Source organism: Kwoniella newhampshirensis, chromosome 12, assembly GCF_039105145.1.
Source record: "Kwoniella newhampshirensis strain CBS 13917 chromosome 12, whole genome shotgun sequence".
Lineage (NCBI taxonomy): Eukaryota > Fungi > Basidiomycota > Tremellomycetes > Tremellales > Cryptococcaceae > Kwoniella > Kwoniella newhampshirensis.
Genome location: NC_089965.1, coordinates 973,393 through 997,736, shown reverse-complemented (window position 1 = coordinate 997,736; position 24,344 = coordinate 973,393). Strand labels below are relative to the sequence as shown.

The 24,344-nt window shown below is 51.2% G+C and overlaps 7 protein-coding genes across 7 annotated transcripts; 4 read left to right on the top strand and 3 right to left on the bottom strand.

Annotated features, from left to right (window-relative positions):
- Positions 1-255: 255 nt before the first annotated feature.
- Positions 256-2,614, top strand: IAR55_005942 (uncharacterized protein; the record flags this gene model as incomplete). The annotated part of the gene is made up of 7 exons (XM_066949031.1): positions 256-1,039; positions 1,112-1,277; positions 1,358-1,720; positions 1,801-1,871; positions 1,954-2,130; positions 2,195-2,294; positions 2,368-2,614. 7 exons carry the CDS (start codon positions 256-258, stop codon positions 2,612-2,614), a joined length of 1,908 nt encoding a protein of 635 aa, XP_066800804.1.
- A 1,829-nt stretch (positions 2,615-4,443) lies between these two features.
- Positions 4,444-9,119, bottom strand: IAR55_005941 (uncharacterized protein; the record flags this gene model as incomplete). The annotated part of the gene is made up of 17 exons (XM_066949030.1): positions 4,444-4,578; positions 4,649-5,291; positions 5,351-5,657; positions 5,715-5,744; positions 5,796-5,939; positions 5,995-6,084; positions 6,136-6,211; positions 6,272-6,368; positions 6,436-6,496; positions 6,548-6,718; positions 6,766-6,937; positions 7,011-7,937; positions 7,990-8,076; positions 8,164-8,291; positions 8,556-8,675; positions 8,864-8,875; positions 9,023-9,119. 17 exons carry the CDS (start codon positions 9,117-9,119, stop codon positions 4,444-4,446), a joined length of 3,297 nt encoding a protein of 1,098 aa, XP_066800803.1.
- Positions 9,120-9,728: 609 nt separating this feature from the next.
- IAR55_005940 (uncharacterized protein) lies at positions 9,729-12,104 on the bottom strand (the record flags this gene model as incomplete). The annotated part of the gene is made up of 8 exons (XM_066949029.1): positions 9,729-9,772; positions 9,839-9,916; positions 9,981-10,098; positions 10,166-10,183; positions 10,248-10,860; positions 10,942-10,951; positions 11,010-11,266; positions 11,350-12,104. 8 exons carry the CDS (start codon positions 12,102-12,104, stop codon positions 9,729-9,731), a joined length of 1,893 nt encoding a protein of 630 aa, XP_066800802.1.
- Positions 12,105-15,010: 2,906 nt separating this feature from the next.
- IAR55_005939 (uncharacterized protein) lies at positions 15,011-16,475 on the top strand (the record flags this gene model as incomplete). Its single annotated transcript, XM_066949028.1, has 5 exons — positions 15,011-15,632; positions 15,677-15,920; positions 16,023-16,070; positions 16,226-16,295; positions 16,389-16,475. The coding sequence occupies 5 exons, from the start codon at positions 15,011-15,013 to the stop codon at positions 16,473-16,475; spliced, it is 1,071 nt and encodes a 356-aa protein (XP_066800801.1).
- Positions 16,476-17,724: 1,249 nt separating this feature from the next.
- Positions 17,725-19,199, top strand: IAR55_005938 (uncharacterized protein; the record flags this gene model as incomplete). The annotated part of the gene is made up of 5 exons (XM_066949027.1): positions 17,725-18,003; positions 18,111-18,532; positions 18,600-18,670; positions 18,745-18,969; positions 19,063-19,199. The coding sequence occupies 5 exons, from the start codon at positions 17,725-17,727 to the stop codon at positions 19,197-19,199; spliced, it is 1,134 nt and encodes a 377-aa protein (XP_066800800.1).
- A 458-nt stretch (positions 19,200-19,657) lies between these two features.
- On the bottom strand, positions 19,658-22,529 carry IAR55_005937 (uncharacterized protein; the record flags this gene model as incomplete). Its single annotated transcript, XM_066949026.1, has 9 exons — positions 19,658-20,568; positions 20,636-20,931; positions 20,982-21,065; positions 21,128-21,228; positions 21,325-21,367; positions 21,432-21,561; positions 21,627-21,927; positions 21,983-22,171; positions 22,236-22,529. The coding sequence occupies 9 exons, from the start codon at positions 22,527-22,529 to the stop codon at positions 19,658-19,660; spliced, it is 2,349 nt and encodes a 782-aa protein (XP_066800799.1).
- A 708-nt stretch (positions 22,530-23,237) lies between these two features.
- IAR55_005936 (uncharacterized protein) lies at positions 23,238-24,137 on the top strand (the record flags this gene model as incomplete). Its single annotated transcript, XM_066949025.1, has 1 exon — positions 23,238-24,137. One exon carries the CDS (start codon positions 23,238-23,240, stop codon positions 24,135-24,137), a length of 900 nt encoding a protein of 299 aa, XP_066800798.1.
- Positions 24,138-24,344: the final 207 nt, after the last annotated feature.

Here is a 24,344-nt window from a genome sequence, read left to right as displayed (position 1 = left end):
ACAAGCAAAACTATCATGGTTGATATGCATTCCCCTACCCAGGTGGCAGTCCAGCAGGGGAAGATAACGTACGTGCGAGGAGATGAAGCGTTTAACCGTTCATCAGTGGATGACCTCCACACTCCACGGCCACCCCGTGTGTTGCGTTTCTCTTCTGAATCAAGTATATAAGACGGGGGATGGGACTATAATTCTTCTGACCCGCCCTCCTACTCTTTCTTCACATGTCTATCAACGTGAGGGACCGGATCGATCATGTCGGGACTAGGTCAGCCCATGAACCATGAGCGGAACGACAACGCACAGTGTTCGAAGGCCGGTGTTCCCGCTGTCGTCACGACGCCGACCGAATCGCGCATCGATGACGATGCAGCGACAGCGGCAGCGGCACCAAAGTGGGTTGACTCAGAGACGACCTTGTGTCAGAAAGGAATGTCGAATAGCACATCTTTAGATCCAGCACTGAAGACAGATTGCGAACGCCAACCCAGTCGTATGAACCTAGGCAATCTCAAAGGTTCCGCATTGACAACCTCCCAACATTCACAGAGCGATGACACATCTGATCGTGTCACGAATGACATCAGTGATATTGTCGCGACACCGAATGACTCTACGCCATCAAATCCACCTCCGGCGTCTGAGATGGAGAAAAGTATCGGTACCCCACCCGGTCAACCCCATTTTCTCGATAACAAATCTGCCTTGTTCAAACTCATATTCATAACGACAGCCTGTGCGACCCAACTTCTTGCTCAAGCACAGTTCGGCATGCTCGTATTTCCCCTCCACGATGTCGGGGCATCGCTCGGGACACAAGATCCAGGAGAGATGAGCTGGATAGCCGCCAGCTATGGATTGACGGTGGGGATGTTTTTGGTCATGTCTGGGAGGTTGGGTGATCTGTATGGACCGAAGTTGTTCTGGAAGATTGGCCTCGTTGTCATAGTGTTTGCCAATATCGGTTCTGGGTTCTGTAAATCCCCAATCCCGTTCGACATCTGTAGAGCGTTGACTGGACTGGGTTCGGCTTTCGCTCGTGAGTCTCTGCTCTCGTTGGTCCTCTATATTTGCACATCAAGAGCTTGGCCGATTTCATAATTTATTACAGTACCGAATGCTCTTGCGATACTGGGCAGAACGTTCCCGCCCGGCAAGACTAGGAATAGGGCCTTTGCAACATTGGGAGCACTTGCACCCGCTGGGTTCTGGGTCGGAGGTGCGATCGCGTCCATCTTTGCTCAGCTCGTGTCTGTCCGGTGGATCTGGTGGTTCATGTGAGTGCAGTAATGCGCGCTTCATCGTCCCATGAGAGACTGATTTGACGTCCTGGATGGCACGATTGCAACCTGCGTAGCGCGATCTTCACCTTCGTTTTTCTCCTCATCGGATTATATGTTCTACCGCCCGACACTCCTCACCCGGATCCCTTATCGCGTCGGTTCGATTACATCGGCGCCATCCTCCTGGCCCTCTCATTGGGTTTCTTCAACTTCTCATGGAATCAAGCCGCTCTAGCAGGCTGGTCCGATCCCGTCGTCTATGTCATCCTCATCGCCTCCTTGTTGTGTTTCCCGGCTTTCTTCTTCTGGGAGAGGAGGGTGGGCAAAGCGGCTCTGATCCCGGTGGAAGTATTGACGAAGCAGAGTCTATTGGTTTATCTTACCCTGTGGTTGGGTTGGATGAGTCTTGGAGTTCTGATCTTGTATACAACATTCTTGTGAGTTCGAGCTCGATCGAATGTCTTGCTTCATGCCCTTTGGTATAGACCAAGTAATGCTGATACGGATGGTCGCATAGCCTTTATAATATCAGAGGGTACCATAGACCGCTTACAGTGACGGCTCAGATCTTCCCTCTGGTCCCAGCAGGTAAGCCATGCCTTGGGAAGGATACACGGCCGCAACAAGCCTTTCGGCGTCGGCTAATCACCAATTTATCAACAACTCTCAGGGATCGTCGCCGCCTTGTCCGTTCCTTGGCTGTTACACAATCTCCCCGGCCACCTCATCTTCTTGATCGCGATGCTGTTCTTCATGATTTGCAATCTGCTCGGAGCGACTGCGCCAACTCATGGAATCTACTGGGGGAACACAATGTTCAGTCTGATAACGGGTGCGATTGGCCCTGGTGAGTAGATAACTTGTACCTTCGAACTCACTCGGCGGCATATCAATCTGACATTCTGCAAAAGACCTCAGTTTCAGCACTGGTCAACTCATCGTCAGTAATGCCGTCGATCACGAGTTTCAGGGAATAGCTGCCGGGATGGTCAGTATGATTACCAACTATTCGTGAGTCCGCCTCCCGTTGCATGATCTCATTCGCCCCAACAGTCAGGTGCTGACGACTGTTCACATTGCGAAGCATGTCAATTGGTCTAGGCATGGCGGGAACCGTGGAACGGTATGTCAAAGGTGACGGTACTTCGACACATGATGTCCTGAAAGGATACAGAGCCGCTTTCTATTTCGCGACAGGGCTCGGAGCATTGGCAACGGTAATTGTGGCGTTGTTTGTTCGAATGCCGAAACAGCTACATCATGGCTCAGGCCATGGAGAGGAGAAGGATCAGGAGGACCCCAGAGGTGAATTAGTTGGCGGACAAGTATGAATTAGTGTAAAATCCAAGCATGTGGAGGTACCACAGTAGTTCGTCGAGTGTATCTCATGCGATGAATTTTAAACCTGTGATCATCAGTAACCATCCCCGTAAGACATGCTCTCCCAATATCCTTCAATGTCATTCACTCATCACCGCCGTTGCTGCAAATCGATCTGCATGCTAATTCAATTTATGCTTTTCGGTTTCCTACTCCCTCCTTCATCCATCAACATATGCAAATTAGACTGGCGGAGTGCCAGCGGGTTTCTCGGTCGCTGGGGGGACAACGTAGTTCTACAGTGTTGAGCGAAGGGGCGGAGACGGAATGGTAGTCAAGTGCGCGGGAAGATGGATGATATGCGGCGGTGGAGTTGAGAGTGGAGGAGAAAAATGGTGAGATCAGCAACCGATCTCAGCGTTGTTGGAATGAGAGTTATAAAGTACCTGCTCGCCACCCTGCCCGTTCTCCCAAAGCTGGTATCGGCTGCAAAATAGAGGCATATCAGTGTTGTATCTTTGCAATGTACATTTTTGCTGTAGTCCAAGTCGACTGTTCGCCGGCATCTTCCCATCGACGATGACGACTGGAAGTCCACCAGGCAATGACAGCAGTATGGATGTGTCACCGTCCAGTGACCCTATCCGGAAGATATCCTCCTGATCATATCGTGCTCCACCACCACTCGGCTTCCGATTCAGGCGAAAGTCTACCTCGATCCCTCTTCTTTCCCCCAAGTTCCCCCATGCACCCATCACCCCAAACTTTCGCCTATCGTCGCCCAAGACTATCTCCCATCTTCTCTCCCCCCCCATCCTACTCTCCAAACAACCGCTCTCCACCTTACATATCAGTGGAAGATACTCACACTCCGATAGCAGCTCTCTTCTCAGCAGCCACTCGATCAGTCTCGGTCAAAGCTTGTCGGAGGGCTCGCGAGGCGATTTGGGTGTATTTGTTCCAGCTGCGCGGAGCGAGACATTCGAGAAAGTGCGAGGGGAGCGAGAGGCGTAAGGGGGCAGTGTTGGTAATGGAGTTGGAGTTGGAGTTGGAGTTGGAGTGGACGGATGTGAGAGATTGCGTTGGCGAAGACAGAGAGCGATTTGAAGTCGTCGGTCATTACGAGAGTCGTGCATGGACGATTGGACCAGATGATCAGATATAACCGAGTAGATGATTGCGTTCAATAGATGATCCGGTTTCGATGTAGGTCAAGATTACGCGAGAGGAGGGGTATATGATTGATGTTTCGAGAGTCGTTTATTCCAGAGTACGAAAAGCACGAATGGTAGAAGTCAAGAACGGATCATCAGTTCATACACTCATTGCCTCCCAGAAATAAATGGCTTCAGGCAACTCGCCACGGCCAGGCTGTTCCCCACTCACGACATGAACTCTCTCCAGGTGGACGACATCTTGACGTTCTTTATGTTGATGGTCTTTTGGGATCTGCAGGCAGTGACTTGTACCCAAATGTGAAGAGATGTCTGACTGGTAGGGGACACAGAGACTCGACGAGAGAGAGGAGGATACGGAATCCACGCCCCTTGGGGTGATATTTCCGTATTTCCCCGAATGTGGCGCGGATCGGCTCGTCTGCGTAGGAACGCTTGCATCTTTCTCATTCATTTTGCACCTGCAAGTTACAGTAGACTTGTGCAAGTTATGTATGCTTTCATGCAATGTTCGCCTTTCGCGCACAGCTCTCATGACGCGCAAGGGGAAATGCACTGAGTCACCGCGGCTTCGAGTCAACAGAGAGAGACCGCGTGGCTGAACTTCCATACTGCAGATTGCATATACTAAGAGGTCATTAGGAAGTCAAGTATATCTACCACGATCACATCGCGCCCCCTCTCTCAGGTTGCGTCGGCCCACTGGCTCCTATTCCGACTCCGCTTTGCGTCTGACCCGAGCTCCTATAAGCAGACGACGACATCGTTCGAGCCCTGTTCCTGCTGTGGAAGTACGTCGACTGCCATGACATACTCATCAGCGATTGCGTGCCCTGCCTCCGTCACGGGTGATCGCTTCGTCCCACTCACTGGTGACTCCGGATCGTCCTCCCCTTCGTCCTCCTCCTCGTCACCCCAAACGTTCTCCTCTGGAAGAGCGATCACCCCACTACCAGGATCGAAACTGATCTTCTTCCTCAATCCTGGATCTGGTTGACTGGGTCCCAAAGCCGATGGTGAAGGCGTAGGATCTCGCCATGGATCAGACGCGGAGAGACCGCCTGAAGATCGTCTAGTTCTCACTTGACCACTGCCTCTCGGTCCAGGTTGAGTACGACCAAGAGAATCACCCGTCGTCCATCCTTCCGGTATACCACCATCTGTGCCACTTCCATTTCGATTTGACTGACCTTGCTCATCCGGCGTCACATCTCCTGACTCGCCGTCATTGCGTTCTCTTTCTCTGCGCAATCGCTTCGCGACCTTTCGCCTCAAGCTCAGAACGACACTTCTCTTTCCGCCTTTCGCTCCGTCTCCGAATCTGGCTTTAGCGGGTAGCCAAGGTGTGGGCAGAGACCCGCTCAAAGCAGGATGAGCATATCGTCTGCGACCAGTATTGAGAACGCCGAAGTAGAAGTTGTTCATTGGCGGTTGAGAGTAGTCGGTCCGCTTATCGCTGGGTGCCACGTATAAGGTCTCATCGTTCATGGCGTACCGTCGGTGGTTCAAGTTGCTGTGCAGACTTGTCAGCAGTCCTGATAGACCCAGCTCGCAGACACCTACAACACTCACCTTTGACTTCTACTGACATTCCCCTCGTCTTCCACACCCAGAACCCCATCTACACCTTCTCCTCTCTGCACTTCGCAGATACTGCTCAAAGCCAGGAACTCGCTGAGTGGTCCAAAGTCTCGATACATCACCCAACTCCACCATAAGGTGTACATGATCAGAGGAGCCATCGCGCCTGATGCCCAAAAGAACTGTCGAAGAGAGAAAAGACCAGTCATAAAAAGTTGGAAGATGATGAGAGCCCAAAGTGTTCTGGCAAACGATATTCGCCAAGCTTCGCCGTTGGATTCGTATGGTTTGAAGTAGACTAGGAAGACAACTCATCAGTATCAGTTTCGATGGCGATATTCCTGGCGATACCTACCAAATAGCAATTTGTACTTATAAACAAGATCTGCATCATTCATCAGCGACAACCAGGAAATTACGTCTCAGCAACACTTACATGCAACCCCAAAATAGATCGCACCGAAGATCAAGATTAAAGGGCTCATAACGCTGTACACCAGGGTGATAGTGAACACCAGCAAGGCTTGAGGATACACCCAACCATAGTTGAGCATTGGTGGGGCATTGGCTTCCGCATAATCTATGGTTGGCGATCAGCGGCTGACAATCTGGACCTCACCGCAGCTTTTACCCACCACGAGGAGTCTTGGTCGATAGACCTCTTGACAAACCCAAGGAGAACAAAGGTCCAATATTGAGCAGCTGAAGCGGCATGAGACCGAGTGCTGTGTGAAGCAGTCAGCACGTCCTCGACTCACATCATACTGGTGGCTCACCTTGAAGCATGACATATGATACCATAAAGTTCCTCACGTTGGTGCCTTGCAGGGCGCTCGCCAGCTTTTGTGGAATCTATGAAAACGGGACTTCTTGTCAACTACACCCATCACTCCCCATGGGAGTTCAGCTCACCTTCATCGGTGTGTCTACAAGATCTCGCACCAGAGCGAAGTAAGTCGATGTCAAGAGGAAGATGAAGAGGACCGATATAAGCAGGAACAAGTAGTATCTGTACTCAGGGCGATCAGCTGTGATCACTAAACTTGCATAATCACAGAGGCCGAAACTGTACGCACTTCTTCATAAGAGAGTACTCTGTAGCACTTCGACTCCTAAAATCTTGCTGGTAGCTGAGCCCTATCAAAAAGCATCAGCGCAATCGTCGCCCAAGAGGTGCAAGCTGCTCACATTCCAGGAGGAACGGTAACAAGCTGTTGAAGGTGATCAAAGCCAATGATGGTAACGAGTTTTGGACGATCGCGGCCAACCTCGGAGAAGCATCGATGACCCGTGCTAACCATGGCGCAACCTTCTTGATTTCAGGGTAGGACAGGAGAGTAGCGAGAGTCGAAACAGGGACTGTCGGCCAATGTCAGCTAGGGCGTGATACGCACCAGCATACTCACCAATCCAAGTGGCTAATAATACTCCCATGACGACTATCACAAGAAAGTTTCGGATCTGTCCTTCCCGGGCCGGCATCGAGACCTTGCTCCACACCACGTCTCTTGGCTCTGGAGCGGGTTCTGTGATGACTTCGGAGTGGTGGGGGTAGTGGACGACTTGACAGGCCATTTGCTGCGGAAAGCAGCTCTTTAGTCTTCATACCATGACAGCCACCACTTTATCGGAAACATGCAGGCGGACTTACTGCATCCTTCACATCCTCAAAAGTGACAAATGCTGCGTGGGTTGCCTCGAATCTTCCCTTCTTTCTCAAGTCCTTGACTTCATCGTCCGCTTCTCGAAACTTGCGTTCCCAGAATTCTATGGCATCCACCTTTGCTCCGAACCATCTTGGTCGCAATGTTGGTCTTGGACGAGTAGTATGTATATGTATGTGCGACTTTGGCGTGGCTCCATCCTCTGCGTCGGCGACCGATCGTGCATGTGACATTTGTGTCGTTGAAACAGATGCAGAGCCGTTCGAAGGGGTAGGAGCAGGGGTTGGTTCGTCATCATCGTCGAGATCCGGAATGAGGGGTGCTTCGACTCGTTGAGGAGACGCAGTGACGGACTCTGATATGGCAGGTTTGGAATAAACCCTTGAATCGTATCCGTCGACCGCTGCACTAGCCGGGTTGCCCACCCAATCCACCCAAGAGGCCTCCAGCTTCATTAGAGCATTCGTCCGTCTTTCCAAGACTCTCCTGAGAGGTTCCACCTCTCTACACACACTGACGCTTTCCACCATCCATCCACAAGCCTCAAAGTAGTCCGCGAGGGTCCTATCGCCTTGCAGGTGTCTGGGGAGTCTGGTGACGAGAACGGTCCTTGCGGAAATTGAGTGGATTAGGTGAAGACCGAAAGATTGGCGGGAGAGGACAAAACGATGAAAGTTTCGGTGGAAAAAGGATAGACAGAGACCAGTGAAGAGATAGGTGAAGATGAGGTGGATGGTGGAAGAAGTTGTGGGGTCGAGGAGAAGGTCGTACAATGTTGGTCGCTTCACGGGTGTCGTGCTATTACCGTTGTCCACGAGGAAGGACGTGTGAGTCAAGGTCCGACGGAAGAACTCGTCAGTATCGCTATCGTTATTGCGAGGCGGATCAGGGGCTGAGTCGGTAGATCCATGTCGCTAGGGTAGAAAACGTCAGTCGACGTCGCGAGGTCGCAAATAACATACTCACAAACAGATTCAGCGGTATCAGGACCATACAAGCCAGCAGTGCGGACAAGCTGAACAGGAAGAAGGCCATCCGGAAGAAATTCAAGAGCTATGATGGAGTATGGGCGTTAGGTCAAAGACAGAATAGCTTTTAGGGATTCTAAAGCACTGTAGCGGATGCGAAGTAACTACTCACAACAGCGGCATCCAAGCCCACGGTCTGCAGTACCGTAAATTCGGAGGTCCGGAGGGTCGGTATGATCCAGCCGAAGAATTGGGATGCGGACTGCGAATCGGGCGTGTGGGCCAGCGTGGGTGAGAAGTCTGCGAGGAGAATGGGTGAGGGTGAGTCGGAACGTCATGAACGGATGGACAGGTCGGAGCCGGGGAAGCAGAGGATGTGAAGATCGATATCAAGACATTAGCCATCCCATCGCAATCTGCTCCATTGCGCTTCCTTGACTGCGACACTGCTCGCTAAAAGGCATTGTCCGTAATTCCTCTTTGTCCTCGATCGTAGGCGAGCACAGCAGACTCCGTTTCTCTTCTCACGGTGGCAACAGGAACAAATGACCACCTGAAACCCACCTTTCAACTTTGTCCTGCCCATGTACACCACCTCCCATCTCGTCCGCAGAAAACAGAAGAGGAAGAAACTCGTCAGTCCGATGACGAGCGAAAGGGTAAGCTGAGTGGAGAACCATGGGCCTGGACCAGAGTGAAGGTATCAGCTTGTGATCTGGTCAACGTAGATGGTACACGATCGGACTTTGAAGTTGCCATTGAAAGTTAGAGGAAAGGTCGGCATGGGAAGGGTGATTGATGGCAGTGGCAGATGATTGTACAGTTTTGATGAGGAGATGCTTTGTGTTGTGTAGAACAAATAGACTACTCACCATCAAATTTCTCTGATCAATTCGAATATCAGATACCATCTATCAGCTTTATCCCACCAAGACGCCACAACCTACACGACCCCTCCCGCACTTCCTCTCCTACAGCACATTCCTGAACCTAGACCCCGAGCTCAGGCTCAGACTCAGACTCAAACTCACGAGTAGGTCCACTACCCGGTGGCAATGGACTCGTCCCGTTCTCATTCCCATCGTCTTGGAACAGCAAAACGTTCATGTTGAACCAAGTAGTAGACATCGTGATCAGACGTCCTCTCTTGGCTCTACTCTTCTCGACAGGACCTTCCCGTCGGCTAGATCGATCGACAGATTGGAGTTGCAGAGCTTGAGGCTCAACGCGCTGTTGACGAACAAGTCTGAGTCTCGTCTGTCCTTGTTTATGTTGCTATTCGAATGTAAAGATCAATAGAATTAATGTTGATGATGATGATGATGACAGTGGTGAGGCTAGACGCAGCCGCGGACGTGAAATCTTAGGTGGCCCCGCATGATGAAATTCAGTATGTAGCAGTGACGTCGAACTACTAGTGATACACTTATCTAGGCTCATGTATGGCAATGCATCATACCCTGTCTCGGCACAATCTACTCAAAAGAATCGACTGCGTAGCACCGAGAGCGAGGCCCGACTATATATGGGTATCTAACTGGATATGCAGGTATACAGACGTAAAAGGAGAACACATCAACGCATTGTCGATAGCTTGTTCGACCGACGGCTAATAATGTAGATAGCTCGGTCCATAGGTGATTCGTTCGTGACAATTTCCGACACTTATCGTCGTCCTCCTCTCTCCACTTCGTTTGTTCGTTCTGACCTCAGATCGGCCCATCATAGATCTCAGCCTTACGTACACCCATCCTTCAGCGAATTCTTGGGGAACGTGTAACCTGAACCCGAGAAGAAGCGAGAGACGTTCAGTGATGTTTTTGTGTCAGAGCAACCCTCACACTCACCAGCATCGCTCCAAATCGTGAGGTTAGGGTTTGCATACGCGTTCGCGTGCCTCGAAATGTAGTCCGCAGTGGGGTAATCTAAAAGTATGGGCTGGAATCAGATCGAGGAGGAATGATTACAGAACAGGCATCTCTAACTCACCCTCCGGGTCACAACCGACAGAGATGGCATCGGGACGTTGATAGACCCGCGCATAGTCTATACGAAGATAGTTTGGCCATGTCAATTGTGCAAAGTTCACGTTTTGGAAATTGTTGGACTGCACAGCAGAAGGTCAGCGGGGGAGGCGACCCTGAATAGCATGCTGACGAAGTATCACGACTCACCATAGCCAAGTTGAAAATCTGCCATATATACATTGATGATCAGCATACTGATCCGAAGACGACCCGTACGATCACCACTCACCAGAGCCATTGGCTCCTCAGGAATGATTCTTCGCCCAATCTGAGTCCTCGGGTTGGGACCGATGGCATCCGCATTCACGGTCCAACTGGGTTTGTTGTCTGCGTACCAAGTAATGTAACCCTTCTCTCGTTGTTCGGGGAAAGCCTGGTATTCCATACCGAACATTGTAAATTGCTTGTTATCGCCTGGTTGGTCGTAATAGATATTTCTTGGCAACCTGGTCAAACTCGAGACGGCTTGTTGATAGGTACCTCCAAGATAGGTGTTAAAGTATGTGAGAGAGTCATCGTACCACCTCCAATTGGCCGAGGTATTGTCCCACTGGTAGTGATCGTCGAAGGGTGCAGTTTGGAAGGATTGCGACACTTCTCCTCGACCTTCGGCAATAATGATCTGAGCTTCTACCATATCGATTTCAGGAGCACCCCGTCCCTTCTTGACGTTCGGACCAGGATGATCTTCGCCTTCGCATGTGCAAGCCGAAGTTCGCAGACCGGGAAGGTAGGAAAGAGGACCACCGTTCGCCCCAGTGGTCAATGTCGCATCGGGACCGGTACCATTGGGCCAGGTCTGGTTTGCGAGAGTTCCAATATCGCACGAGTCGTAGGTGTACCTGCAAAAAATAATCAGCATCAGCACACGATGCGATGGCAAACCGCCTGGTCTGCGTCGTGCGCTATATAGCAACACTCACGGCCACATGCCTGTGAATTGAAAATGGATCAGCTACAGCGAAGCATGACATTCAATGCAGAGACTCACCCTCAGTTGAAGCACCATAACCAGGTCGACCCAAGTTGCCCATAGTCCAGACACCGGGCCAGAAACCCCCGACACTGGCTGTACCAGGAAGACTCGCTGAAACCTCGAAAAACATGTTCTTGTTGAAACAAAGCTTGTTCCACGATTGGAGCATACCGGACCTGAAGTTAAGGTCGTGGATCGGCTCTTGAGTCATAGTAATTTTCAAATACCCGTCTTCTGTGGTGATTGCGGCGGGATCGTACCACTCGAAATCTCTGTCAGAATGTTTGCATCAGCACCGTTCTGCCTGATACATCGTGCCAAAACACGGTTAGTAAGACGGCTGGTTCAGACCTACCCAGTAGGCCAGTAGTGGATATCTACAGCGGTCCAGAAAGGGTCGTCGCCGTCAAAGAAAGTCCGTCCAGGCTTGTTGAACTCGTCGGAAAAAACCAGGACCCAATCATCTCCGTTCTGTCCGGTCTTTTGGTAAGCGGACTGAGGAGTATCGGGATCGATGAGGCTCGGGAAGTTGCCAAGTGCAGGATATTGACCACTGCCATTGATACCACCTAGGTTGTAACCGGACGTGTTGCTGCCCGAAGAACGGTCATTGCCGTAGTAGAATGATAGAATGGGGTAACCGGCGAAGAGCATAACACCACCAATGGCGAGGACAGCGAGTGTGATGGCATTCGCCCAACCTCTCCAGGAAGTGATATCGAAAGGGGTAGTGAGATCCTTCTTCTCCGCCGCGGTGAAAGTGTGCAGATGATCGTCTAAATCATCATCATCGTCCAAACCTGCAGGTGCATATCCTCCCTTTGCCAGAGCGGCGTCTGTACCAGAGGAATAAGCAGTGCTACCCGCTGCGCCTGAAGTCGTCGAAGGCGCGAGATTTGCGGTTGGACCAAATCGATTGGCCGAGGAGAAAGACGCGTAGGAGTTGGGTCCCCCTTGACTGGAGCTGTTGGTGAGTCGATGAGACATTTGTGATTGTTGGTCGTATGATGCTAAAGAAGCTTCAGAAAGACGCTGGGACATGCCAGGGGTTTGGGCAGACGCGAGAAGGGGTTCACGTCCTAGGTTAGGAGATTGACTGCCGTACTGCATTGATAGATGGCAGGGGCACGAAGGGGGCAGGCAAGGGTGACGGTGGTAAGCGAGTGTCCTGTGGTTGTGGTGTTGTGATGTTTCTAAGTGTCGAATGCAGGAGGCGATGCCATGGATTGGAATGGGAAAGATGTGAAGAAAACGGGAAGCGGGATATGGGTTGCGACGAAAAGATGAACCAGAATGAGGGAAGTAGCCAAGACAAGGGGAAGGAAAAGACCAAAAAACAAGTGAACGGAAATCGATTACAGGTTCGAAGCCGTAGATAATCTGAACACCCAAGGTCCTTTCTTTCAATCCTCCTTGTCGCTTCTTCGACGTGGGATACTGTTGTGAACCCGACCTGGAAGTATGAAGGACAAGCGGTGGGGAATCAGATGCTTGAGTCAGGTTGTGTGAGATGTGATTGATAGATGTAGTTTAAAGAGAGGGCTGGAAGGGATCGCAGCTCTTACTTCTACTGCTGCTCTATAATAATAATATCAATAAAAACGTGATTTTTCCGCCTTTTTCCTTTTCTGTGGCCGATTTCACTCCTGTGCGACTGCGGTCCCCCTTAGACTGCACTGGCTCAGGCGTCTTTTTTTTTCGCACCTTGACGTAAATGAACGACCTGATGCTTTCAGGTGCATGTTACACGTTCTCGCTGCATGCACGCGACAGTAGTACTCGTAGTCATCTCGACGGAACCTCCATTTCTTTTCTCTTCTCAATCGCTTAAAACTGAAGACATCATGCAAGACAGGAAAGAAACCAAAGAAACGAAGAATGCCGAGAGGGGTCCATTGAATTGGACGTGTCTCGTAACCTTGATAAAGTCAGAAGGTCATGTATGTACACTCGCCAGCTCAGCCCTCTTGATGGTGGAACCATTCCCATTTCCAGTTCCATGTCCACCCAGACTTTGGGTCCACCGATGCCTGAACATGTCTGCACAGCTATGTCGACAGCTGTCGTTGTTCGCGAGTCGCGGGCGATGGGGTGCCGTGCGCGTGCGTCAAGTTGATTAGGCTTTGCTTTGGCTGGCTTGGCAAATGTGGGCGGTTATGTTTGATGTCACGTATCACTACAGCTACAGTCGGGACACTGAGGCAGATGGATATAACCATGACACGACATGAAGCAAGTAATGCTAAAGTATGATGTGCGCTGGAGACTCGCTTTGTGAGTATGCACAGACCATCATCCAGGTGGAGGCGACCGACTGTGTGCCCAAACACGCTAGACAGAACGCTACTTGCAGTATAGGCGCAATCACCTCCCCCCAAACCGATACAAGATCTTTCCAAGTGATCTGAAGCGTGCCATTCGTGCCCGTCGTCCACAGAAACACCTTCAAGAATGACGGTAGGGTCATAGCAACTCATCGCCTCGTCCAGTCCACTCATTCTTCGAGAGGCTCCCTCTCAGATGCAGTTGCAGGTGCGGGAAAACGCGTTCTGTTTACGGAACCAAAGATTATTCCGCGCTCTGGAATGATGACCCTGAGATGATGGCAGTGACGTCGCTTTCCCCCTCTGGGGTTTCACGCTCACTAATGACATTTTGATGAAAGATCCTGAAAAGAGGTGGGTGGGGACCAAGCCCCTTTACGCACTCTGCCGGTGACTCGTTTTGCGGTGTGGGAGCTGTGATGTGAAGGGCGTATGTGTGTGGAGTGAGGAGAGGACCTCGTTGACGTGTTTATGCTACTTCAGGGATAGTATTGACCCCGAAATGCGCGCGGATAATGCGTTCGTTCGAATCGACACCTCGTCGATCATCTGTCTAGCCTTTGTCGTTACGACCGAAATGGAGGTGTTTTTATCATGATCAGCCGTAGTGTATGGAATGATGCGATCCTTGGTTGCGTGCCGCGCATTCAGGTGCTGAGTCATATCAGAACACCTCAACGACTCCGTCGATATATCATGATTTCGTAACACAGTTGCTTGAGTCCAGTTTGGGATTGGCTCTTCGTCGTCCAACAACTAGGCATAAACCCTCTATGATACCCTCTACTGCAGTGCCACTATGGCGTTGTCGCTTGATCACATTGGCGAGATGTACACGCTTAATCTTCAGTCATTCTTGAAAGACCGAACAACACTCGCTCGTCGAGCAGACGGAGGAAAGCATCACAATCCGTAATCGGGATTTCAAGACGATCTTGTCAAGGTCCGGCCACCAGACAAGTCTCGATCCATGTCGTCCAAAGGAAGGACGCCGAACGAAAAGGCGAACCCGAACGAAACCGCGAACCAAAGCCGCTCTCTCTTTTGTCCTCATGTCCTCCGTCCGCATGCCTACCATACAAAAGAACGCCTCCATCACACGGGTCTCGAACGCGTTTCACATCCTCGGAATTCTTTGAATTCGCTTTTGTTCTCTCTCGAAAGGTCTCTATCCAGCTCATTTTGGGCATTCTGGGCGCCCAAACACCAGTGAAAGGCATTCCACATCGATGCTTGTGTGCTGATGCACTGCGAGTTTGTAGTGATTCGTGATGAGTGAGGGCGAACCCTCGTCTCGCTCGAGAGGGTCCTCGACGGCTTCGTCGACTACTCTTATCGTTGTCTCTCTGTACTATATCTGTTTGACGTCTGACACCTCAGGTCACTTATATATCACGCCCCTTCGTACTGACCGTTATACGTTCTTTACCACACAACCGTTCGCTTCCACGTCTCGTCTCACTTCCAGAACACCTAACCAGAGTAGCATTCGATTCTGGCGGCACCCTTTTGTAATTGACAGCCCAAGCGCCTCTACTTCTAATAACAGTAGTATATTTAGTGAAATAACCCCCTTACACGATGTCCAGCTCTCATCTCTCACCCCATCGAGACCAATCTACACCCCCTCGTCGTACGCCTTCAACCGCTCATGCCTCCTCCGATACCCTCAGTCCACCGCGCTACGATCGTATGCCTGACTCACGACCCAGAGATTCTGGGTTCAATTCGATCGGTAATTTGCTGTCCACGCCGTACGACGCAGACGATTCTGATGGCGACGAAGAGCTATTCACTCCAAATGCCAGTGCTCGTACTCCGACTCCAGCGACAGCGCCATCGAGTGCGAAGGGATACAAGGGTATTCTCGAAGTCAAGATGAGGAGCTTGAGCCACGACGATGTGGAAGGAGAGGAAGACGATGACGAGAGTACGATCCGATTCAAGCCTCATACTCCGATAAAAGGTGCTGGGGTCTCCGGGGTGATTAGCACGAACAATTCGCCTAGCTCGCGGCAGAGTATGGAGTCGGGAAGAGTCAGGCCGCCTACGATTGTGGAGTTTCCTGGACCCAGCTTGCAGCCTGCACAAGGGCATGGGTTTGGATATCCGAATGTTCATCAACGACCTTTGAAGGGTGATCCACTGGCCTGTACACGAGCTAACGCAAACAGACCAAACGAGGAATCGCGGATTGAGGATTCCCCTCGCACGCCTCCACGAATCAAGAGCTCGACCACTCGTTATCCACCCCTACCCCCAAATCTACCTTCTCGCTCATCCCATCATCTTTCGCCTCATCGTCCTGATCAAGGCGAGAGAATCACCATCGACACAAACCTACACCATCTCACTCAGCACCCACTTTCCTCCTTCCCCCTCCATCTTCCCCTATCTCACCTCTTCTGGCCGCACCGCCCAAATCGCACATCTCACCACTCTCCCCACCATTCTCGCCGTTCGCCACAGCTTCGAGAGATAGCGGACACTCGAGGGACTCGTCGATCACGTCAGAAAGTATACGGGCATACGACATCATGGCTGAGAAGAAGGCGTTCTTCAGGGAAGGTCACGAAGAACTGATGTCGTCCTTCTCGCCTTTGTCCAGGACCAAAGGGCTCATACCGCTTTATCCGAGTGAAGGGGGGAGTCGGTAGAGATATAATGTGAGAGCTAGTGGGATGGACTTTTGGAAGAGATTTAGCGTCAGTGTCAAATTGTATGAGGCTCAGAGGAAAGAGAGTGGTGATAGGTGAGTATTTCTCGATTGGAGCCGCCGGTCATTGAGTCACAGCGAAGGTGCAGACAGGCCTGAGAGGACGGATTCAGCGGACTTGCTCACAGAGCGAGGAAGAAGTGGGCCTATCTGTGGAGTAACGTGATACTGACCACCCTTCTTTCTCACAGCGCATGGCTCGCTCAAGCTCAAGAAGCACGAGGTCGAATCAAATGGATAATCCTGGCCGTTCTCATCTCCGTACGTCAGGTCTGATGTTCAGCAGCGGATCACAGACGTTTTCAAGAAGGATTGAGGAACTGCTGACTGACGGTACCTCTGGCGGCCCCGCAGACTCTTGCCATTGTCGGTGGTCTTGCGGCGTATTCTGTCACTCGTCCTTCCTCATCGTCATCTTCTCACGCCATTGTCAGATCGTGAGGTGTTGTCCGTCCGTCACACATTACGACTTCGAGAGAACGAAGGTGTGATTGGATGGATGACCCAGCGTATATTCTGTCGGGGTTCAGCTTGACTGCCTGGACGATCGCTTTTGCCACATTGTCATTAGGCTCGGTAGTTGGTCTGGATCACGGACGATTTCTTGTGATAGGTTATGGACTTTGTTACTGATCGACTCAGACACTGGTTGCGACGCCTCGTGGTGTATACTCCTGTACCAAACAAACGGTGGGGTTGTCATCACTTCGCGCCCGTATCATCCGTGTTTCTTTTTTGTCCTGCTCGAAAGCCACTAGACTTCTGCCTCTCCGAGGAGAGTGTGAGGAACCATCTCGGAAGGTATCGAGACAAAGAGTACCCGACAGGTCTCATACTGTGCGGCATCTATTTCCATCTGGTCGAAGCGGAACTAATGCTCACTACCGCTCGGTACCAGATTGCTTTTTGACACGTTTCAACCGTTCCGTTCCTCTTGACGAGCACCGAGGTATACTCCCGATCGAGATGTTTATGCCCTGGTTCAGTTTGAGGGCCGTCCTGTATTCCAAGTGTCGTCCAGCCAGGTATACGTTCTGCAGTCTCTTGTCTTGATCATCGAGTGCCAATGTTCTGCGTCCAGTATCAAGACGATGCATCTAAAATAATGGACCCAAAAACAGAAAAAGAGAAACGGCGGTTACGGCTGCTGCCTACTTGAAATTACCTGCTCTCAGGCAACAGGACATTCCAGATAGCACGTCACCCGCCTGGCATCAATCACAATCCCAAACTTTGTATTTTACCGAATCCAGTGATAATCGTTCCTTACCTTGGTGTAACACGTGGGAGTAAAGTAGTGTAGATTTCACGGGAAGGGAGTTGGATTGAGATACCGGTCGGGTCCTCGTTTCTGGAGCACTGTGAGTGAGGTATTGCGTACCATTGAGGTGATGAGGATTTGATGATCAACGATTCGGTACTCGAGTACTGCTGCTGCTATTATCGTCACTCTACATCGACTATATATACTCGTGCGTACTTTATCGACCCATAGCACATTCGGCTCGACCACAAAAGCACATATCCGACTTTGATATTATCGAGAGACGCAGCAAAAGGAAGAACTAAGGAGCGAAGGAAGAGATAGACTACTGAATACCTCAACAATTCCAACTCGAGGTCAAAGCGCATAGCCGTCAAAGGATCCGCTCGCATAGTCACACCCTTAGCCTCTCTCGCATCCACCATCATGTCCGACGCTGTCGACTCGGACGCATGTGCCCTGTCCAACTCGGAAACGCATTTCGGTCTCCGAATAGCATCCATCTTCATCATCCTCGCAACCTCCTTGCTCGGCACGGTCACCCCCATCCTCTTCAGACAGTCGTCCGTGATCCCGAGACCGGTCTTTGATTTCGCAAAATATTTCGGATCAGGCGTGATCATCGCCACGGCCTTCATACATCTCTTGGCGCCTGCTTGGGACGAACTGACGTCGGAATGTCTTTCGGGGACCTGGACAGAATACGTGAGCGACCGCTTTTGAGATATCATCTCCCATCATGATGAATGATGTCGATAACGGAATAGGATGCTGATTTCTCTTGGTTTCGTTCGTTCTCGGCGGATTTACAGGACTGGGCACCTGCGATCGCCATGGCTGCGGTTTACGGTATCTTCTTCGCAGAAGTAGCAGCTTATCGAATCGGTACAAGACGACTTGAGAGATTAGGAATCGATTACAGTTCTCACGCTCACGACGAGACCGACGCACATGCCCACACGCATAACCACGATCCTCCGCTCGACGTGGACACCTCGGCACCTGAAGCACCTCATCATCTCCCTCCAGCCCATTCTCATCCACATGGTCATGGTCATGGTCACTCTCATGGAGCAGAGGAGGAGAAGAGGAATTTGAGAAAGAAGGAGGATGTGGAGACTGGATCAGGATCAGGGAGCGATGTCGATACTGTCAATCAATTGCCAAGTAGCGCCGAAGCTGCTGCTCAACTGGTCGCAGTCGGTGTGCTGGAGTTTGGTGTCGTTCTACACAGGTGAGTGTGGAAGTGATGCGAAAGACATCAGGGACAGTGACTGACGATCAACGAACTCGATTCTCAGTGTGATCATCGGGTTGACCCTTGCCGTCAACGAGGATTTCATCGTCCTTTTCATTGTCATCATCTTCCATCGTGAGTTCATTCCTTCATGCAACCGATGTGCCTTCTTTACTGATGATCATGGATTTCCCTCCAATCGCGTGCAGAAATGTTCGAAGGTCTAGGTCTCGGATCCCGACTTTCGATGCTCTCTCTTCCACAGAAACTCAACTGGGCACGATACGCCGCTGCGATATTCTACGCCTTCTGTACGCCTATCGGTGTCGCGATCGGTCTCGGCGTGAGGAAGAGTTATAATGGGAACGGGGCGACTGCCAATATCGTCAGTGGTGTATTGGATGCCTCTTCAGCGGGCATCTTACTCTATACCGGTGAGTGTCCAAGTCCCTACGATGGTCTTCTTTCACAGTCTTTCTCGACTTTTCATACAGAATACTGATCCCTTTTGTTCGTGCCCAAATCAGGTCTCGTCGAACTCTTGGCCCATGAGATCTTGTTGAATCCTCGAATGATGAAATCTCGAGATCTCAAACTCGCCTTCGTATTCGGTTGCATGTTATTAGGTTCGGGTCTCATGGCTTTGTTAGGTAGATGGGCGTGATGACGTTCGTACTGCCCCCCCCCCCGGAGGAAACGAACTGAACCGTGTTCCTGGTGATGGTGAACTGGATCGAAATAATATCTGTAATTTGTGTATTGATCAAATCGTAAGCTAGAATAGCATAGATAGACACGATATGATATAAAGTGATTTCAAACCGATCCGACTTCTGATTGATTGGTTGGTTGGTTGATCACGATCAAAGGCGTACTTTCAGCCAGTCGTTTTTCTGTTCCGGTCGAATGAATGTTCAATCGGAAGGTGCTTTTGAAGATTCGGAACTGGGAACGTGATCGATCATAGAGTGCAATAGGGATTGGAGCCTTCATCACATGACTTTCTTGCCTGATGATTCACATGATCACAACGAATATGAATGGATAGTCTAGATGCTTGGACTAAATCTGATGATCTGATGACCTAAAAAGGAAGGACGAGATATACCTTCCCTACCCTCATCAATCGTCGTCCTCTTCATCCTCATCCTCATCCTCATCCGACTCATCATCATCGCTCCCACTATCCAACTCTGGTATTCCCTCATCATCACTATCAATTTCCAACCCTCCCATTCCTCGTGACACATTTGACTTTGCTGCAGTACTGATGTTGGTGGAATGTGACACAGAGATGAAGGTCGATTCATACGTGGAGCTTACGGACGTTTGGTGTGCTTCTACCGGATCTGCCTCGGGTGGCACCGGCGCCAGCGCCGGCGCTTGCGTAGGGACGGGGGCCACAATGGAAGGTGTCGTTGCAGCGGGTGCTGATGCAGGTGCAGCTGTGACAGCGACAGTCACAGGCACTATGACCGGCGTCGTAGTGGTCGGTTCACGAGGCGCTATAGGCGTGAAGATCGATCCTCCATTCGTGCTCGTGCTAGAACTCGGAACTGCTGACAATGTCGCGAAATGCGCTCTGATCGAGTTCTGATCGACGACGTCTCGTCGTTCTTGTTCTTGTGCTTCTTCACCATCGTCCAAACTTCCGAATCCCATTCCTAACCTCTCCTTCTTTTCCGCTTCCCCTTCTTTCGCAAAGAAATGAAGTTGTGATAAAGGTGGCAATGATCTCATCAGAGGCGGGAGCGAAGGATGAAGGATCGGAGCTATCTTTCCGTTCTTGTGAGACAAGACTGAGATCACGAGACTCTTCCATCCTCGTGCAGTGCCACCTTCTCCTTCAACCATCAATACTGCCTCTTCCAGGACTTCCTCCACTCCATTTTGCAATTCACCACAAGATGAGGGTGATGCGAAGGCAGTGCCTGGTAAGGAAAGCAAGGTGAGATATAACGATAGATGAAGTCGGATGGAGAACGTGAGCAGAGACGGGGAGAGTAAAGGGGTAGGATGGAGCAAGCTCATGACTGTATGATCCAAGATGCGTCAGCGTCTTCGAACCTTGCAGACATCAGAGGTCATTGCCGCGCTTACGCTTCAGAGCTTCCAAAGCGACAGCACACTCATTCACTCCAACCGCTCTCCCTTCTCGACCTTCCAAATCACCGACCAAGCTATCTTCCGCGCCTCGAGCGCGCTTTTTGCCTCTCTTCCCACCGCCGTTGGCTTGAGATCCAATATTGACCGGTTTTGAGCGGGAGTCGAGAAGAGGCGACAGCTTGGTCAGGCACAGGCGAAGAAGGCGTGTAGGGTATTCTACAGACACAAGGGACGACGGGTAGAGTGTCAAGAGGAGTCGGTGGAATTTGAGAAGCTGAATTTGGCTCTCGCTGTATCATTGATTAGCGTAGTCTTTGCCTGAAAAGATCCAGTCACTTACGCCATGGTGTTCGGTAAACGCTCCGAAAGCCAGACTGTGTGGTCAAATATCGTCCCAACGTGGGGAATTAGATGGTCGCCGCACCTGTAGGGGAGATGACATGTTGGTCAGCCTTGCGCCCAACGATTGCGCCATGTTCAACTCACGCCAAAGCCACACCGCCCAGGAGTTGCGCACCCGAAATCCAAATACGAGGCAACGCGGCGAGCAATGCAGCGTGATGATGTGGTGAGATGTAAGATACGGTCTTCGGCACAGCTGTCAGTTCGACCAATACGGTACCATGAAGGCGACTCACTGGTGTGTCAAGTGTAAGACTCATACACCGTAAACCCGCGGAGACTATCTGAGCAATAGGAACTGGTACGGGTCGGCCGGTAGGGAATCTGAAACAGGAAGAAGATGATAATGATCAGCGCGCAGACCATTGAAATGTTGTGACTCACGCACCTCAACAGCGAGCGGATTACCTCTACATAGCCTTCGAGCCAGTCTAATGATATAGGCAATCTTGTTATTGGGTCAAGGGGAAGATCCGGAAGACCCGACGGCGCGACAGGCGGGTTGATTCGCACGGGCTCTGCGTAATGGTTTCAGATCCTGAGACCCACGTCGTCGAAAATCTGCCAATCCTTCAAAGCTTACCTTCCTCCCAGGCATCGCCTACAATCCCACCGAGAGCTCGACCCACTCCTCCCAAAGCCTCCTTCATCTCGCTTCCCCAGGAAGCAGGGCTCTGAGCCTTCCCAGCTGTGAGGTGCAGACTAGCCACCAGCTCAGCAGCGATCTGTCTGATCTCAAACGGTACGGTGTGATGTATGGGTCGTGACGGTGTAGGAAGTCGGAGGATCAGATTGAGCAAGTTTGGTTTAAGGGTAGGGATCGAGGGTCGGAAGTTTGCTGGAGAATGGGCTAGGATAGCCTTGATCGTCTCGAGCAAATGCAACTACAACAAAAGTCAGGCTGTGCTTTGAGGCTACACTCATGGCAGGGCAGCTTACTAGTACTTCCCACTCGGGGTTCGGGTCAAGAAGCGTACGGTCGATCAGCTTCAGAAGAGAGACAGAGAGTTTGCCCATGATCGGGTGGACGACTTCTCGTTCGAAAGAAGGGTATCGAGATGATGCGAGGACGACGGTGGACAGGAAGGAGAGATGTGAAGGCAGGGTCAGGATAGGATTTGATGTGGACTGAGGCAATCACGGTCAGCTTTCCGATTGCGTCGTGAGAGATCATCAATGGAAGGTCGCTCACAGCCACCTGACCCAGACAAGCACCGACCCAGCCTTTACCCCAGTTGGTCATAACCCAGCCTTCTTGATCTTGCTCCACGATCTCCTTGGCGATTTCCAGAGCTGATCGACGTTCGGTATTGTCATCGCGAGAGAGGAAGACGGTGTTGAGCCGAGTGAGAAGCTTGCTGAGCGGTTGTTGAGGGAGATGTGAGGGGTAAGCGAAGGGTCTGTGGGAGACGAGGAGGGGGGAAAAGGAAGGGTGGGAGAATGGTAGCGAGATCAAGAGGGACAGTATGTGAGGAGTGGACGTCATGATATCTGACGCTCGGGAAGATGGTAGAGATGAAATGATGATCAGGAGAGGTCCAATGTAAATAAATGTTCAAAGTGGGTGGACCTGCGTTTGACAGAAATCTCTCTGGATTCGAAAGGGGGGTCCACTGATATCACGTGATTTTCACTCTCGCACCGTGAGAGAGTTCCAAGTGACGTAATAGCATAACAATGAGCTGAAACGCGGGAACCAACTGATGCACTGGAAACTCAACACAAACACACACACAGTCACTCTTCTTCATTCATTAGCATTTGCATTCCAACCTCCTCCTCCTCCTCTCTCTCATATTGCTGTCATCATCGGGCAGCTCATCGCATCATCGTCATCATCTCACACCACTCATCCAATCCCGACCATTTCACCCAGCTTCAGACTTGGCATAGCATGGAGGAGAAATACTAGGAACATTGTCGCGCTCTACAACGAACAGATCAGCGGGAGGGAGACACACGCTCTGGTGGGTGAGGGACATGACGTCTCTGCTGCACATCATCACTTGCCGTCCATACTCCGTATCGCCTTTGACCCGTGCTGACATGTGGGGGTCCGCACGTCCTACACCAGTCAGACGACCTTTCGGCGCGTAACAAGAGCATTTCTTCCACTTGGCATATAACAGCAATCCCAGCCGCCACCCGCCACGAGCTACACTGCTGGGCCAAGGGATCTCACCCTCGCAGCATCATGGTCCCAAGCCGTCCCGTTCCATCTACCTCTCAGTCTCCGACGATATCGCCTCACGTCCCCTCACGACCTGTCAAGCTTCGCCTCATGCTTGGCACGGAACAGGTGAGACCGCTCAAACCCAAGGGTCATAAGAGATTGAGGGCTCAAGCGTCACCACCTGCAACTCCACCTGCCTCGACATCGACCGAGTCTACGCGACCTATCATCAAGCTCAAGTTCAGAAATCCAATCTCTAATCCGAGCGCGTCGCCGGAGCAGCCCATCGTACGAGAGAGTAGGACTTTCAAGGAGCCGCGTTGTCTTCCCCCACCCTCTTCCAGCGATGAGGTCACTGGTTATCGCGTCGAGGCGGCCTCCCGACCCTCGACGCCAGAAATGGGAGAACCCATTGCCAAACGACCAAGATCTTGCTCCAACTCGTCCATCGTAGGACTTGTTGTTTCCGAAGACGACAAATCCCCTGCTAATTCAACTGATGCGTCTCCTTCCGCTTCCATGCACCAATCCAGCCCTCCTCCTGCCTCGACAAAGGTACTGGTTCATTCTCCTCACATCCCATCGCCTTTGGCCTCGGCCCCTGTCATGGGCTTTGATGAAGTCTCCCGTTCGATTCGAACCTCGTCGCCTACACCAATGGCAGACGTCGAGATGATGCATCTCACTCCCGGACCACTCAACGTTGATGTGAACCCAATGAGCCAGCTTGCCAAAGCTCGTAGCAAGTTCCTGGCTGAGGTCGAAGCTCTAGGGACGGAGATGAACAATGTCTTTAGGCTGGGACATGGAAGAGGGATGGGAAGAGGAGTCTCAGGGGGAGTGAGGGGTCCAAGCAGGTTGAGAGCTGGAGTGTCGGAGAAAATCAGTGATGATGAGGATGAGCGCATGGATCTGGATTGAGGGTAGGTAGTCGGCTAGCCCGTCCAGCTGTTACAATGTTACTAACCAGATTCCAACGGTGCCGTCATGACTAGCCAAGAACATTCTACGCTTTCACATCGTCATACCCTCACGGCTTCAACATCAAATCCTCATTATCGTCAATCATCGATCTTCGTGTGACCCTCAATCATCGACAGTCAGCATACCAGCATACCTAGAATCGCC